General features: G+C 45.4%; 1 protein-coding gene across 6 annotated transcripts in view; it reads left to right on the top strand.

The window, feature by feature from the left end:
- The first annotated feature begins 3506 nt into the window (after positions 1-3506).
- The window catches only part of hmbox1a (homeobox containing 1a), a 41843-nt gene continuing 29800 nt past the window's right edge, over positions 3507-15549 (top strand). For all 6 annotated transcript variants that reach the window (XM_063183855.1, XM_063183851.1, XM_063183854.1 and 3 more), the window contains exons 1-2: positions 3507-3925; positions 14136-14882. In XM_063183855.1, coding sequence (XP_063039925.1) covers positions 14137-14882 — 746 coding nt within the window. In that variant the 5' untranslated portion in view covers positions 3507-3925; position 14136. The remainder of the gene's footprint in view (positions 3926-14135; positions 14883-15549) is intronic.

Raw genomic sequence — 15549 nt, 5'->3', positions numbered from 1 at the left:
GTCATAATCAGTCCCTGGGTCCAGGATGACATGTTCACCAGCACATGTCAACTAGCCTGTCAGCCCATGGCCAGGGGTGGAAAAGTAACTTATTACTTTTACTCAATATTGTACTTGAGTAGCTTTTATGAATACTTTGTACTTTTTAAGTACATTTTTAAATTAATACTTTTACTTGTACTTGAGTACATTTTGACCCAAGTACTTTACTCAATTACACTGGAACCTGGCCTGAGTACTGAGTAAAAAAAATGGACTGAGAGACAAAATGCCATGCACAATAATGCCACAATCCGCCAGAAATGAAAGATTGTGCAGGATGGCACACAGCATTTCCACTATTTTACTATCTTGTATCAATGAATTGGATGATGGCTGGTGCCAAGCAAGAGATAGAGGTTATGGAGGACGATATTCAAGAAAAATAAACATGCCATTCTCAAGAGGAAAGCTAATTAAAAGTAACTAAGTACTTTTTACTCAAATTACATTTTAAGTGAAGTACTTTTTACTTTTACTTGAGTAGATTTTTAGATAGGTACTTTTACTTGTACTTGAGTAGAATTTAGGCAAAGTAAAGATACTTTTACTTGAGTACACATTTTCTGTACTCTTTCCACCTCTGCCCATGGCAACTTCCCTCGTCACTACTATGAACAAAAAGATGAATGTCTGCACACTGCTCCCGATGCTTATAATGAAATAAAAAAGCAACAGGAGCAGTGTGCGGACATTCATCTTTTTATTCATAGTTTTGACTTTTTTTATCCTACACCTGCGTCTTGGATGTGCACACCACAACTTTACTTAACTTCCCTTGTCAGCCCTTGGATGCTGACCCACATGGCTTTTCCAACACAGACCACTGAGGAACAGTTGAGAGAATGTCCGCTGACTCCCTAATGAGTACTAATCAAGTTATGAAGATGATTCATTGCCCTCAAATACAGTATAGAAAAAAACACGCACATCCGTCTCAAAAATATTCTGGGTGCAGGACCAGCAAAGTCACATGAAAATTGAAAATAAAGTATGCACACCAGGTTTCTGTTTCTTTACATTTAATGTGACGTTTCGGGCAGCATGCCCTTGATCCGAAACGTCACATTAAATGTAAAGAAACGGGAACCTGGTGTGCTGACTTTATTTTGAATTGTCATGTCACTTTAAACAGGACACTACTAAAAACTGAACTGTTATCTGAAAGTTTTTGCTTTTGATGCTTAGATATACTGTGAAGTTGGCAATATGTATGTTTACACTCCTACAAGCAGGTACTGTAGTCTTTACTCCACACTCACCCCCTTGTGAATGAAATGAATGTCACTGGTAATTTATTGGCCTTGTAGGCCGAAGGTTGCTGGTTCGATTCCCAATCCCAACCAGGGCCGCGGACAGTTTTGACCGGGCCCTTGACAAAATCATCTGAGAGGGCCCATGTTGTGTTAGGGGGACCCAATTCTGGGCCCTTCCTCCCCCTGGGCCCGGGACAACTGACCTCTTTGCTTTTGAGGCAAAAAGGTTTCCCTTTCGTGTTGCATTATCTTTCCCTAAACTTGTCACAGTGCTGGTCTATGCAACACGAAGGGTGAACTTTTGGCATTCACCTACATTGATGCTGGGTGTCCAATACTGACGAGTTGGGTGTGTAACTGCTCCCATGAGCCACCTAGAGGTCTGTGTCCTAGCTCATTGCCATTGTGTGATGGAGGTTTGCTAATGTTCCATGCCACACTCTGTTAATTGGCCTCCGTTACACTTGCACACATTGGGCTTATCCAAATTCCCGTTCTCGACCTGTGCTTGTGGCCTCACACTTTGCTGATGACCAGCCTCCATGGAGAAAACTGTTAAGTTTATACCTAGAAACAATAAAGTTAAAACAATGAAGTTAAGTAAAATGGTTTGAAATGGATGTGCCACTTCATGTCACCTGGGACGTACATTTGGAAACTTATTTGATTAGTTATGATGAGCATGTGACTGTTTTATCATAGTACACACTTTATCTTTATTAATACCATATTACAATAAGATGCCCATTTTTTCCCAAGGTTCCGGGGGTTGTGCGGTATTAGGATGATGCAGAGGTGAGGGCAAAGTGTTCGCAGGTTACTCTGAAAACTGTCCTGGACTACTTAGCATGTGTGCCCAACATCACTTCCGTTGGAGGCCTACAACTTCCAGTGATTCTGCTGACTCGTGCTATGGGGGTGGCACATGTGGATCTACTGGTTTGCACAGTACATGGTAGTGCTGTTCATTCAGCACTTTAACAGTCATGTTTAAGACGCATGGAGTTGGTTCTCCAGTTGTAGTGTTGAATGAACACTACGTGGATACATAACATGACATGGTGCAGGACATTGGATGGTACTCGTGTGTTTGTTTTGGCATAGCAAAGCAATCCAATCATGTGTTTTTATAGTAGGGGTCACATTACTGTACATAATGAAGTTGAAGCAATTGCATGACCAGTACCAGGCTGAGATTAACCCCTGTTTTAGTGGGGTTCATTTGTCTTCCCTATTCTCCTCATAACATGTTGTTAAACTGTAACGACAACACCGCCAATGGCAGAGCATGTTTTTTGTTTTTTTGTTTTTGCCTCAGCTTTTCCATGCGTTAACCTGTTAGGCCAACAGGTCAAACATAACCACTACATAAAAAAATCCAAAAATATACCCTTGTTGTTTGTCTGTGTAGTGCACATTCTTCTGTACATTCGCACTATGATTTAAAGTATGTAGGCCTAGAGTTTGTATAGCCTGCAGCAGGCTGTGGGAGGGTTTGGTTTATCCCCTGTATTGAGCACATCTGTAATTCTACCCTGAGTAGAAATCTATTTTCTCTGCAGTAGAGCCTGGAAAAGTTTAACGTGTAGCCTGCTTCTATGCTTCCTTACATCAAAGACAGCCCTTGTTTAAGAAAAAAAATACAAGCAGCAAGGCTATGGAATAACAAGCAAAACTCTAGGCCTAGAACTATGTCCCTCCCACAGTATTTACTGGGCTGGGGAGAAACTGCAGTGTTTCTTGAGTCTGTGTTACTTTATGTTCTTCCAGTGCGCTATGTGTCACACGTCCGACTGCCCCACCCACATTATGTAAATAATAAATGTACAGACTGTAGAGCATTTTTGTTACCGGCTATCACTAGAGGGCACCCCTGCCATTCTACAACAGTAAAGTGCGCATTTTTCTGCGCCTGATACGGTCTATGGATATTCCATTTTAGATCTTGCGTATACTATTTAGTGGTCATTGGTTACCAATTAAAAGTCCTTGTTTTATAGCTCGGGTTGCATCATGTGCAAGTGCAGTGGAATATATCACTCGTCTAGTGCGCTCGCGCCAGACATGTGGCAACAGTTCTGAAAACTTAATAAAACGTTCCATTCCAAACTATTATATTCGTGACGACTTAACCAACCCCGTTCACGTGCATGCCCGTCCTTGCACTTTTTCCCTCAGTGCATTTTTTTTTCTCCATAGAATACCGCACCATTGAACGAATAGCACAATCGAAACAAAAGTAGCAGCGATAAGTACACTGCCAAGTGAAAACAGACAGATCGCAGAGGAGGTGGAGAAGTAGACTGACGGACTGTTCTCTGCTCCGGGATTGCTGCTCTCCGCACACTCATCATTCCTCCCGGTTCTTCATGCCAGGGGAACTACGACTCCCATGAAACCGCATAGTGCCTACTGTTAATATCAATATGGCTTCTGTCTGTCAGACAAAGGCAAATCTGTCTCGCATCGAAATGAAATCAATTTAGTAGGACAGTGAGGGCGAGCAAAGCAAACAAATTCCCCGGTGCATATTTGTGTCGGGAATCAGGGGAAACAGTTACAGTAGGACCAATACATTGCCCAGTAATTAAATGCTGTGGTGGACAGAGGCCCAAGATTCACAGATCAAGGTAAGACTATAACGCCAGCTCAAATTATGAAGCGAGCAAGAAGGGCTCTGCAAACAAATCTGGCTATTGTTTTGCTTTGACCCCGGTCTTGCAAACTAGACCTGTACAAATGGTCTTCTTACACATCTAACACCGCACTACTTGTTATTGCTCGCGCATCGCATGCACTTTAGTTTTTCAAAGCTGTCAAGAGTTTACGAAATATTGTTATGACTAGCTTTGCCGCTAGCAGGCTAGACAGAATTGAGATTTGGCGTTAGCTTGACGTATGACTGACGATAGGTTAGCCAATGTATGTGGCTAGTAGGCTAGCAAGTGCAACTGTCCATGATCCCGTTGAGTGCACGTTATTATGCATTAACAATGCAATGTGTTTGTGAATAAGACACTGTTCATTTCCACTCCCTGTGTCAAAGTTAGTGACAGTTCGATTCAAAGTCTTGCGGTAATGCGACAGTTAGCAAGCTAGTTTCCTTTGCTAACGGAAAATGAGCTGTCACATAATGGTAGGTCGGTATCACTAACATTAGATCTGCGTTAGTTACAGTAGAGCTATTACACACTGGGCAGCGAGCTAGCGATCAAATTGTATAATGTACCGGCTGCGAAATGGCAAAAGGGGTTGTGTTAGTAGGGTTGCTCGAGCCTACAGCTGACTGTAGAAAGTAGCTTCTAAATCGTACAGTGTGTCTTTCAAGAAATCATTAACGGGATAGCTATCCATGCCAGTCATGAAAAAAACATCTTACATCCATCGTAGGATGCTAGCCCAAATATGTGGTTGCATAATTAGCTGGCTAGCGGGCTAGGTGAGCTAGTAGTGTACTTTGTAAGCTATTGTTTGCTAGCTATCAAATCATAACTTTGCAAGTTAGTTTTGTTTGTAGAATGAGTTATTTGTTAGCTCTAAAAGTTAATACCTAACTCATCTCACCCCAGGCTTGGTTTTTACTAGTTAGACACATGCAAGTTCTCCTTTTGGCGGGACAGCTATTAATATACCATAACGTTATTCTCTCAAAGAAGTTAACGTTATCTTAATGCATGGCGGCTGGGGCTGCAGCTCAAAGCGAGAACTTCCATGCCAAGTCCAAGGCACGCTCCGCAACTTTCCAGAGTGCGTTCATTGCCTTCTTTCACTTGCAGTGGTGCTATGCGCAGATTTTTGCACTTTACACCGACGTGTGGTAAAGCAAAACATGGTTGTGGTGTTATTTTGTGGCGTTGTAAATGTGAAAATTCAGTGGTTGGCTTTTAAGTTACAATGCGAGTTACATTATAGTAACTGTGAGATACATTGTCACTGTTGTTGGGTTCTGAGAGTTCAGAATGCACGCACTTGGGGGCGGGGTAGTTACAGACAGGGCCTGCTGGTGGTGAAATCTGCTTTTCAGAACTGTGAAGTAATAGCTATACAGCTATTATGCTGCTATAACGTTAACTATTAATATACATAATCATGCTGCAAGAGGAGGGTGTTATTTTGTGCACGTTAAAGGTATAGTGGCATGGATGGCACCACGGAGTTTGAAAAAGTAACATTCTTCTCTAGCCTCATTCATAACAGCAATAACTGGCCCATTGAGGGCAGAACTAATCACGTTAGGGTAGGGTGCTGCTCTTATGTCCAGGTGTAGTGGATCCCCTCACAAAAGCAAAGATTGAAGCTAGTTCTAGGCAAAGAGCTGCAGAATTTGATAAAGCAGAGGACAGTAGGCCCAGTGTCACTAAAATAGCCTGAAACACTTCTCCTTGTGGTGTTGGCAAACCCATATCCAGATGGGTCTCACTTGCCAAGGCTGTCAGCTGATATACAGAGAGTTCAAGATAATTCTGATTGTGTGACATGTGAAGTTAAGAGAATTTTAGATTTGTTTGTGGCCAATTGTGTGATAAAGCATAATCCACCACAACACATTATACCAGTTCTCAGCTAGTTTGTCACCTTTTGCTGTCACAAAATATACCACAAAGCACAGTCTACAGCAGTGGTCTCCAAATGGCGGCCCGTGAGCCAAATCCGGCCCGGGCATGGTAAACATTTGGCCCGCCATGAAGATGGACTAAATGAAAACATATATGTGTGCTATCTCTGGCCATACAGTCGGGCAATTTGTTTAGCCCTCAGCCTCATTTGCGCTAAATAATTTGGCCCTTGGGGAGAAATAATTGGAGACCACTGGTATACAGTATATTCCACAGTATACTAGTGGTTAACTGGTTATGAGACTGCACTGCCTAGAACTCTACCTACATGCTAAGGATTGTGAGCTGTCTAGTAAGCTTCAAAAGCCGACATGCAGCTAAACTGCCATACAAAGGCAAAGTGCATTAACTACATCATTTTGTCAAAGTTGAGTTAAGACTGAAAATGGTCTCGTAAAACCTCTTTTATCTTGTCCTAATGTGTCCCGTTTTAGAGATAATGTAGATGTGCAGTGACCACAATATCTAAACATTTTTCTTTTCAGTTTAACTTCAATTTTGGTGTAGTTATTGCACTTTGCTTTTACAGTACAGTATAAGTTTAGTGTACTACTGTATGTGCAGGCTTGTGTGAGCGGAGGCCTTGTGCTTGTGCTTGTGCTGAGCAAAGGTGCGTGAAGTGAATAAACCTGATGAGAGCCTGTCAGCAGAGCTAAACCGTTCCCGTCGAGCTGCTCGTCAGTATATGACCAACAGCTGCAGCAGAGAATGTGTAATAGATGGAACAGATGCAACAGCCGTATTATGCATTTTTTCCCCTTTCCTTTTCTTTCCTTTTCTTATCTTTTTTCTTTTCCGGTCTTATTATTCCAGTCATGTTGTTTTGCTTCTAGGTATGAGGTAAATGTCTTCCAGTGTCATGAATAAAAGCAATTTCAGCAGGCCGGCTGCTGCTCGTCTCATATCTGTACTGTGTCATTTTGCCAGTATCAGTATCTGTAGACAGTACTGTAGGCCACCTCAGGCATATCTAAGCCAGGGAGCAGGACTCTCAAAGGTTAACTCTGAGAGAAAAGAAATGAGAGAGAGAGAGAGAGAGAGAGAGTTGGTTTAGCGCAGGTGGTCTGGCACCGGTCCCTCTCGTCCGCAGATGTCACCTAGCCTTGTTGCTTGCTGCTGCTTATGCTTCTTCTTCCTCTTCGTCTGACACTGAAAGAATTCAGCGCAAGGCTGTGTTTTTCCCCCGCCACCGAGCGAGGAGCTAAAAATATGCACACCTGTAGCAAAAGCTGGCCAGAGAGACGGGAAGGGATCATTAAAAAAAGAGACCGAGCCGACCCTTTGCCATTGCTGTCCTATCTTGTGCTGTCCTGTCCTCCTCTGTCCTGTGTCACCCCTCCTTCATGCGGACTGTTTTGATATTCGTGTGTGCAGACACTTTTGATCTTGCATACATTATGTGGCTATAAAGCAAACACTCTCTCCCATTAGGAGAATAAATTGCACTTTGGCGCACACACAAATCGTGCATGTTTTGACAGTACTGATGAGACTGACACTTTCAGGAAGAGTGGCTTGTTGCTGTTGATGTATTTTGTTGAGATGAGCTTTACTTTTTTGGTGCTGTGAGATATTTGAAAGTGAATATGTAAATATGTCTATAGTGTGCTCTGTTGTTAAAATAGGCAGACTATTCTGAGCAGAGAGTGTTGCCACACAGGCGCGAGCGCTAACGTTTGAAGATTTTCAGAGACTGAAAATAGATGAGCTGCACTGTCTAAAAGGAGACCGTTTATAGTTTAAGTGAAACACTTTCTACTTGTTTATTCATTATGAACTGAAACCTCCCCATTGCATTAGGCTACATTTACTGGCAATCGATCCCGAATCAGCCTACTAAATTTCACAAAATCCTTGTGCATAATGAACTCGGAAATGTATATAGTCTTACTGGCTATTGATCCAGAACTGTGTTTCTTAAATTTCAGTTTGGTTAAGGTAGGTTTTGCACTGATTCCTTTATCAGAGGCAGAAGGTATGCCTTGGCAGCAACAGAGCACACACACTAACTGCCTCCCTGCCTGCATCACAGCACAGCACAGCACAGCACAACACAGCACAGATGCCTAATTCATTTGCACTGCCTCGTTCATTCACAGCACATTTCGTACATGTACTGTAGACTATACACACATACACACACACACACACAAGCACAGCATAGTGCAGCAGTGCAGGCTCTCAGCTCCATACAGTACAGTAATACCCAGATGACTCATCGCTGCTCTCATTCTACATCATAAAGAAGCAAAGCAGGGAGGAACAGATAAAAAGGAAAAAAAAGAAAAGAAAAAGAGTTCTGTTGTTCGTCTGTTGTGTTAGATGGAAATAATTGAAAGCATTTTTTTGTAATATTCTGTCACGTCAGTACTGAGTACTGAGTTGACGGTCCACACCCCCCACACCCCACATCCCAACCCCTCCCAACCCTTAACTACCGCATCCACCCCAACCAACCCCACATCCTTTTACTTTCCTCCTCCTTCCTCGCCCCTCCCTTGCTGACTGTTCCTCTGCCGCTCCGTTTTAAGAAGCCGGCTTAACTTCACTGATACTGGCGGCCTCTGCCATCGGAGGTGGTGGCGTGGTACAGGAGGAGGGTGGTAGTGTGGTAGGGGGGTGTGGAGGGGAGGGCCACAGGATGGCTGTCGGAGGTGGTAGTGGGGTATTATCGGAGGGTGCGAGTGAGGAAGGGGGTTAGTATCGGTGGGCGGAGGGAGGTGTGCAGGGGCAGGGGCACAAGGTGGATGCTGTTGCCGTGCAAACACACAGAACACGACAACAGCGACGGAAGTAGTTAACTCTGTATACAGTAGAGGAGCTGCAGACAAAAGACGCAAAAGCGACTTCAGAGACACGGGACAGTGTGTAGTTGAACTTGAGCAAATATTATGGTAATAATGTGTTATGATAGGGTTCAGCGATAGCCTCCGCAGCCAATTGGAATTTCAGAATGCTTGCATACTCACTTTTACCGTTCATGTCACTCTTGCTCTGTAGCCTTTGTCTCTTATTATGTATTTGCACGGTTAGAGACCATAGTGTGGTAGGATGGTGGGGGGGTTAAGCGGAAGGGTGGAGGTGGGAAAGGAGGAGGACCCTGGCGGATGCTGTCCGAGCTGGGTGGTTGGAGGGTGGGTTATTATCAGAGGGTGGTATTGTGTTAGAGGAGTTTTAGCAGAGGGTCGTCGTAGTTTGGTAGTGGGGTGTTAGCGGAGCGTGGAGCGAGGGAGCTGGACAGGGGAGGATCCAAGGTGGATGCTGTCGGAGCTGTGTGGTAGTGTGTGTGTGTGTGTGTGTGTGTGTGTGTGTGTGTGTGTGTGTGTGTGTGTGTGTGTGTGTGTGTGTGTGTGTGTGTGTGTGGGGGGTGTTATCTTAGGGCGGTAGTGTGGTGGTAGAGGGTGTGATCGGAGGTGGGGAGGTTGGGAGGCGGGGAGGCGAGGGCCCAGGGCGAATGTTGCCAGAGCTGGGTGGTAGAGGGGCGTTAACAGAGACCTGTCATGTGGTGGGAGGGTATTATCGGAGTGTGGTAGTGTGGTAGTACAGGGATGTTAGTGAAGGTGGGAGGTGGGGAGGGGAGTGGAGGGCCCAGGGCGGATGCTGTCATAGCTGGGTGGTAGAGGGGTGTTAGCAGAGGTCTGTAGCGTGGTGGGAGGGTGGTAGTGTGGTAGTAGAGGGATGTTAGTGAAGGTGGGAGGTGGGGAGGGGAGGGGAGTGGAGGGCCCAGGGCGGATGCTATCATAGCTGGGTGGTAGAGGGGTGTTAGCAGAGGTCTGTAGCGTGGTGGGAGGGTGGTAGTGTGGTAGTACTTAGAGGGATGTTAGTGGGAGGGTGAAGGTGGGAGGTGGGGAGGGGAGTGGAGTGGAGGGCCCAGGGCGGATGCTGTCGGAGCTGGGTGGTGGTTGGAGAGCCGGCGATAAATCTCAGACGAGCCGCAGGCCGTGGGCAGATGTGATTGTGTGCGTTGGATGAAAGGCCCTTGTGTGTGTGTGTGTGTGTGTGTGTGTGTGTGTGTGTGTGTGTGTGTGTGTGTGTGTGAGAGACAGAGAGAGAGAGAGAGAGAGAGAGAGAGAGAGAGAGAGAGAGAGAGAGAGAGAGAGAGAGAGAGAGAGAGAGAGAGAGAGAGAGAGAGAGAGAGAGAGGTAGTGTGAGTAAGAGAGAGCGTTTTTGTATCTGCAGTCAGTGTGTGAGTGTGGACTCGAGGCTTAGGCAGTGTGTGCTGTGCATGCATTGATGTTGTATATCATAGAATGTCAGGAGGGCTGGGAGCCAAAGGGCCTGTTGTCATGGCAAGAGTGTCTTGATATGTAGTAGTCGCTTCGCCTCCGTCGGCTCTCTGCTTATGTGCCACATCTTGCTCTCTCTTTCTTTCTTTTTCTTATCTATCTCTCTCTCTCTCTCTCTCTCTCTCTCTCTCTCTCTCTCTCTCTCTCTCTCTCCCTCTCCCTCTCTCCCTCACTCTGTCTTTCTCTCTCTCAATCTCTTACTCGCTCTCTCAGCCCCCTCCAGATCTGCTTATGACTCTTTCTCTGTCTCTCTGCCTCTCTCTCTCTCTCTCAGCCCCGTCCAGATCTGCCCTACTTTGGCGCAGTGGAAAGCGATCAAAGGAGTCAGAATGGTCGACACGCCCTCACACACACACACACACACACACACACACACACACACACACACACACACACACACACACACACACACACACACACACACACACACACACAAAAAAATATCTGTATTCATAACAGATGTGAAATAGACACCAGCTCTGGCGCAGGGGATAAACATGACTTGAGAGCGTATGAATGTAAAGAGGACCAGGTCAGCCCTGAATGCCGTGTTTTTGTCATGGCTGAGACAGCTCCCTTACTCAAGGGACAGAGAGAGAGAGAGAGAGAGAGAGAGGGAGAGAGGAATGTTTCTGAATGAAGGGGGTGGGTGGGGTCATTGGGGTGACTTACCTTGGGTTTGTTCGTGGTTGCCCATACAAAAAAATATATGAGAATTGAATAAAGTGATTCAACTGTTGTATATGGGGAAAATAAGAAGGCAGATCATATGGTATTTGCACCACGCAAGTATAAGGCTGGAGCTGTTCTTGGTGCGTTACGTTATATTACGTTACATCACGTTACATCACGTTACGAACATTACGTTACGTCAGTGTTTCCCAACCAGGGGTACGTTTACCACTAGGGGTACGCGAGCAGACTTCAGGGGGTACTTGGAAAAAAATAATTTTTGCAAATGCATGGAGCATAATTACACTGGAATAGAAAAACCGATGTAAAACACGAGTTAGGGGGTACTCATGGTACAACGAAAAGGCTTGGGGGGTACATGAGACAAAAAAGGTTGTGAAACGCTGCGTTACGTGACGTTACGTCAAATCTTGTTACGTCAAATCTTGTTACGTCAAAAAAAATACAGTGAAACGAATAGGCTATTTTTTTAAAGAATGTTCGCTCTGCTGCCTGACTGGTGTAGCCAGTTCCATTGATTATGGTGGAAGCTAATTGTTACGGCAGATACTGTAAGTCTTTGACTTACACATCCAGTATAGCCAGTGTAAGGAGTAGCCACTTTCATAGTATGTGCCATACAAAGCTTTTATAGTGCATATGATTCACTATTTAAGATTATGTTTCTTTTTGTATGGGTGTGGTCCTCATGAGTGTGTACAGACAGCGAAGAGGTGGTGCCAAAGCACCTGCACCGTTGCCCTATACTGGACAAAAATGCCCTTTTTGAAGGTTCTTTGAATGTTTTTTGTCACTGTTGTCCATGCACTGTGTGGTCCATGTTGACATGATAATCTGTTTTTCATGATTCATGATCGAAAGCATGTGACAATAATGCCCCGATTTGATAGCCTCTATAACCTAGGGCAGCCAGAAGTTCAACATGTCCCCAACCCCTGCAGCCAGCACCTGCCCCTAAAAATGACTGTGCACGCCATTGGGTGTGGTGGGGTATAGCTTGTTTAGGGTGTAACAAGCAAGAGGACCTTTTCATTTTAGCAGTAATGCAGTAGAAAAGGTAGTGGAAGAACAGCTTTATTACTCTCAATGATAATTAGCCAGCAGTGAAAAGTTGTACAAGTCATTGAAAAGTCTTTACTACCATAGTACTACACTACTATGACATTGTACAGACATTGCACAGACATTGTTTAGTAAATGCATTGCGACTTGGCCATTGCCATTCTGTTTCAAGCAAATTGCAGCGAATTACAGGTGCTATTTGTTTATTATATAACTGTATCTAATGTTATTAATATGCATCTTGTGACGAGTTTGCTGTGCCTTGCTATTTATGCCTAATACCTTCAGAAATCTTTTGGACTTTCGGAGAGTGAGAAGTGTTCATTGTGTCCATAGAGACATATTATGGGCTACGTAGCATTGTGGTTGATGCAAAGCATGCATGGACTGGGGTAAACCAGTAGGAAAGCGAACCACATTATTCCATCGTTCCATAAGCCACAATTTGCACAAGGACTTAATGCACTGTCTCTGCCTCAGTGGTAATGTTCCTATTTAAGCATGGATGTGTGAGTAGAGAAGCAATGACGAATGCCCGGGGCTAGGCAGCATGGAAGTAAAATAATAACCAGTCACAAGTTCCACAAGTGATATTTTTGATGTGCTAAGTCCCTCAACAGTTTCCGCATAAACTGTAAGATTGTAGTATGAACTTAGACGAAAGGTTATTGTCTTGGATGAGTAGAAGCATTATTTTTGTTCTTTTTTTGGTGCTCAGAAGCACAATATAAATGTTTTGATCCAGAGCTAACAGAACTTGCCTTTCTGTTGTGAGTGTAGTTAGTGGCAGTGGCTTACTGTGTTGTAGGTTGGTTGGGACAGTGTTTTGACCTCTACAGATCATGTGGATTTAGATTTTGAGATTCTCAGGTGCGGTCACATGCAAGACCAGTCGTAGCTGCTTTACAGTAGATAAAGGAGTATTATAGATCTCTAACCACTTTGTTCTCTCAATTTTTTTTATTTAAAAGACTGCTACCCAAAAGTGCAAAACGTTTTCGGTCACCAGACCTTCCTCAGTGCACTGGTTCTGTTCTGGTGACCGAAAACGTTTTGCACTTTTGGGTAGCACCTTGATCACTTGTACATATGTTAAGCAATAAATGAATTATTGTATGGGCTGCTGGTGTGCGAGTTCCACTCTTTGCTTCTGTGGATTACGCAGCCACAAGGACTGGAGTTACTGGCGCGACACCCCTCTGTCTTTTATTTAAAAGAGTGAAATTGTCTGATGTGTAAAATAAGATAACAAAGCGTGTTTCAGTTCTGACTTTCTTCCTCTGACTTTCTCATCTCCCCCTACAACGTGTTAACCTGTCACGACATGACAACCTGTAATCTCTCATCTTTAGCTCTCATTTTGTCCCCCATTCTTTTCTTTTCCAGTGTCTTTCATCCTTTTGCCACACTTTACCCCATTTTGGTTTTCATTTCTTAGTGTGCATCTCCACATCCTCCTCTTCCTTCTCCTCTCTTTCCATGTCCCTCTACCTGCCCTCAGCTATTTGGTTTGGGTGGAGTACAACTGGTTGAGGGTATAACAAGTAGACTTTCCTCTTGAGCAGTAATGTACGTAGTTAGTAGTAGTACAGATAGTTTATGATCGACTATCTCACCTCCTGCTGCCCCCTCTCCTCTTCTCTCATCCTACCAACCCCCACCACTCCATATACAGTAGACTATGTCATTACACAGGCATTCTTCCAGTTGGTCCCCAGTCTCTATGAACTAGAGGTGCACCGAAAATTCGGATCGGAGGCCGAATAGAAAATGAATTGAAAACTAATTTCAGCTCTACTCTAACATTTGAAGACTTCAAATACACATTTATTTTCTTTCGAAAACATGTCAAAACATTTATTGTAAAATGGTGAAAAACCTAACTTTTGATAACTTTTGACTGAATTGTAATATTCGATTTCGGTTTCGGTATTCGGCCAAGTGATTCATTATTATTCGGTTTTGGTTTCGGCCCCAAATTTTCATTTCGGTGCACCTCTACTATGAACTCTGCAAGTCTTGGATGTAGAATGTCTCAGTCTATACACAGACAAGCACTCCGGCACCATCGAGCAGATCTTCAGTCTTAAATGACCAATGAAACACTAATATTTAGATGTTCGCTAAATACTTGTTATCTCACCTGTCCCCTCTTCCTGTCCTCTGCCCTCTCTTCCTGGTAGAATGTCTCATTACACAGACGAGCCCCGCTACACCATCGAGCAGATCGACCTGCTGCAGCGGCTGCGTCGTACGGGCATGACCAAGCAGGAGATCCTGACGGCGCTGGACACTCTGGAGCGTCTGGACCGCCAGCACTGCGACAAGTTCGGACGCCGCATCCCGCAAACGCCCTCCGCCACCGCCAACAACAACGGTTCCCTAGGCAACAGCGTCGTCACCACTGGCGGCAACAACAACAACAACAACAGCACCACCTCCTCCTCCTCCTCTGCGGGTCTCCTCAGCAACAACACCTCCTCCAACGCTAACACCTCAGCCGCAGCTCTGGCCGCGGCCTCCTCCTCCACGACCTCCACGGCCACCCAGACGGCCTACCGCACCTCCTCTTCCTCCTCCTCCGCCAACGCCACGCTCTCGCCGCCCTCGCACGCACACGCGGCGCCCAACAGCTACCACCACCACGACACCTCGCCCCCTCCCCAGGCCCTGCCCACCCTTCCCTTGCCGCTGGCACTGCCGCCCCCGCCAACCGCCCTGGCCGCCCCGCTCCAGGTGCCCGCCCCCGCCCAGAATGGCCGCGGTGGTGGAGGGGCAGGCGGGGAGGGGGGGCTGGCGGTCATGCCCAACGGGAAGCTGTCTCCGCCGCGCTACTCGGTGTCCGGCGCCCCTCCGCCGCCACGGCCGTACGGGTACGAGCCCTCCGAAGACGAGCTGGACATCGAGGACAAGGTGGAGGAGCTCATGAGGTACGTCTGGGGGTCACCAAGTCACGGGGTCACGAGGTCATGGGGTCATGGGTCATCTCCAGAGCTGTCAATCACAAAGTAACGAGACCAAAAATGGTTGGCGTCTGCGCCTTAACTTTGAATCTTGTTTTGCTTGGTGCGACTGTCACCAAAAATACAGATACTAATACAGTCAAAAAAGATGCGCCTCATCTTTTTTGACTGTCTTAATCACAAAGTAACAACAAGGGTTGTCTTGAGGCTAGACTGATGTTGATGAGTTGAGATGTGATGAGGTCATGAGTCGTTCCTCTAGGGTCATTAGGTTGAGTTTGGAGTCAACATCAAAGTCAGCTGTCTGTGCTGTTTTTTGGTTGCTTGGTCATTCTGTGGTATTATGAGCTGCTATTATGGCACGAATACACCAGAAGCGACTAGAGTGACATGGGTGAAGGAAGTAATTGACTTTTTGTGAAGGAACTGGCGACAGAAGAGACAAAAGCAGTTTGGGCGACGAGAGGTGATTTGAGCAACTTGAGCGACAGTTTGCAGTTGAACTTAAGCGACTATTATGCTAATTAGCTATGATGCGTTTCGGAGACAGCCGCCGCAGCCAATTGGAATGTCGGCATGTTTGCATTCTGCTTTTGGCAGACTTACTCTGTCGCTTCTATCACTCGTGTCGCTC

Source organism: Engraulis encrasicolus, chromosome 19 (genome assembly GCF_034702125.1).
Source record: "Engraulis encrasicolus isolate BLACKSEA-1 chromosome 19, IST_EnEncr_1.0, whole genome shotgun sequence".
Taxonomy (NCBI): domain Eukaryota; kingdom Metazoa; phylum Chordata; class Actinopteri; order Clupeiformes; family Engraulidae; genus Engraulis; species Engraulis encrasicolus.
This window is presented reverse-complemented; position numbering and strand designations above follow the sequence as displayed.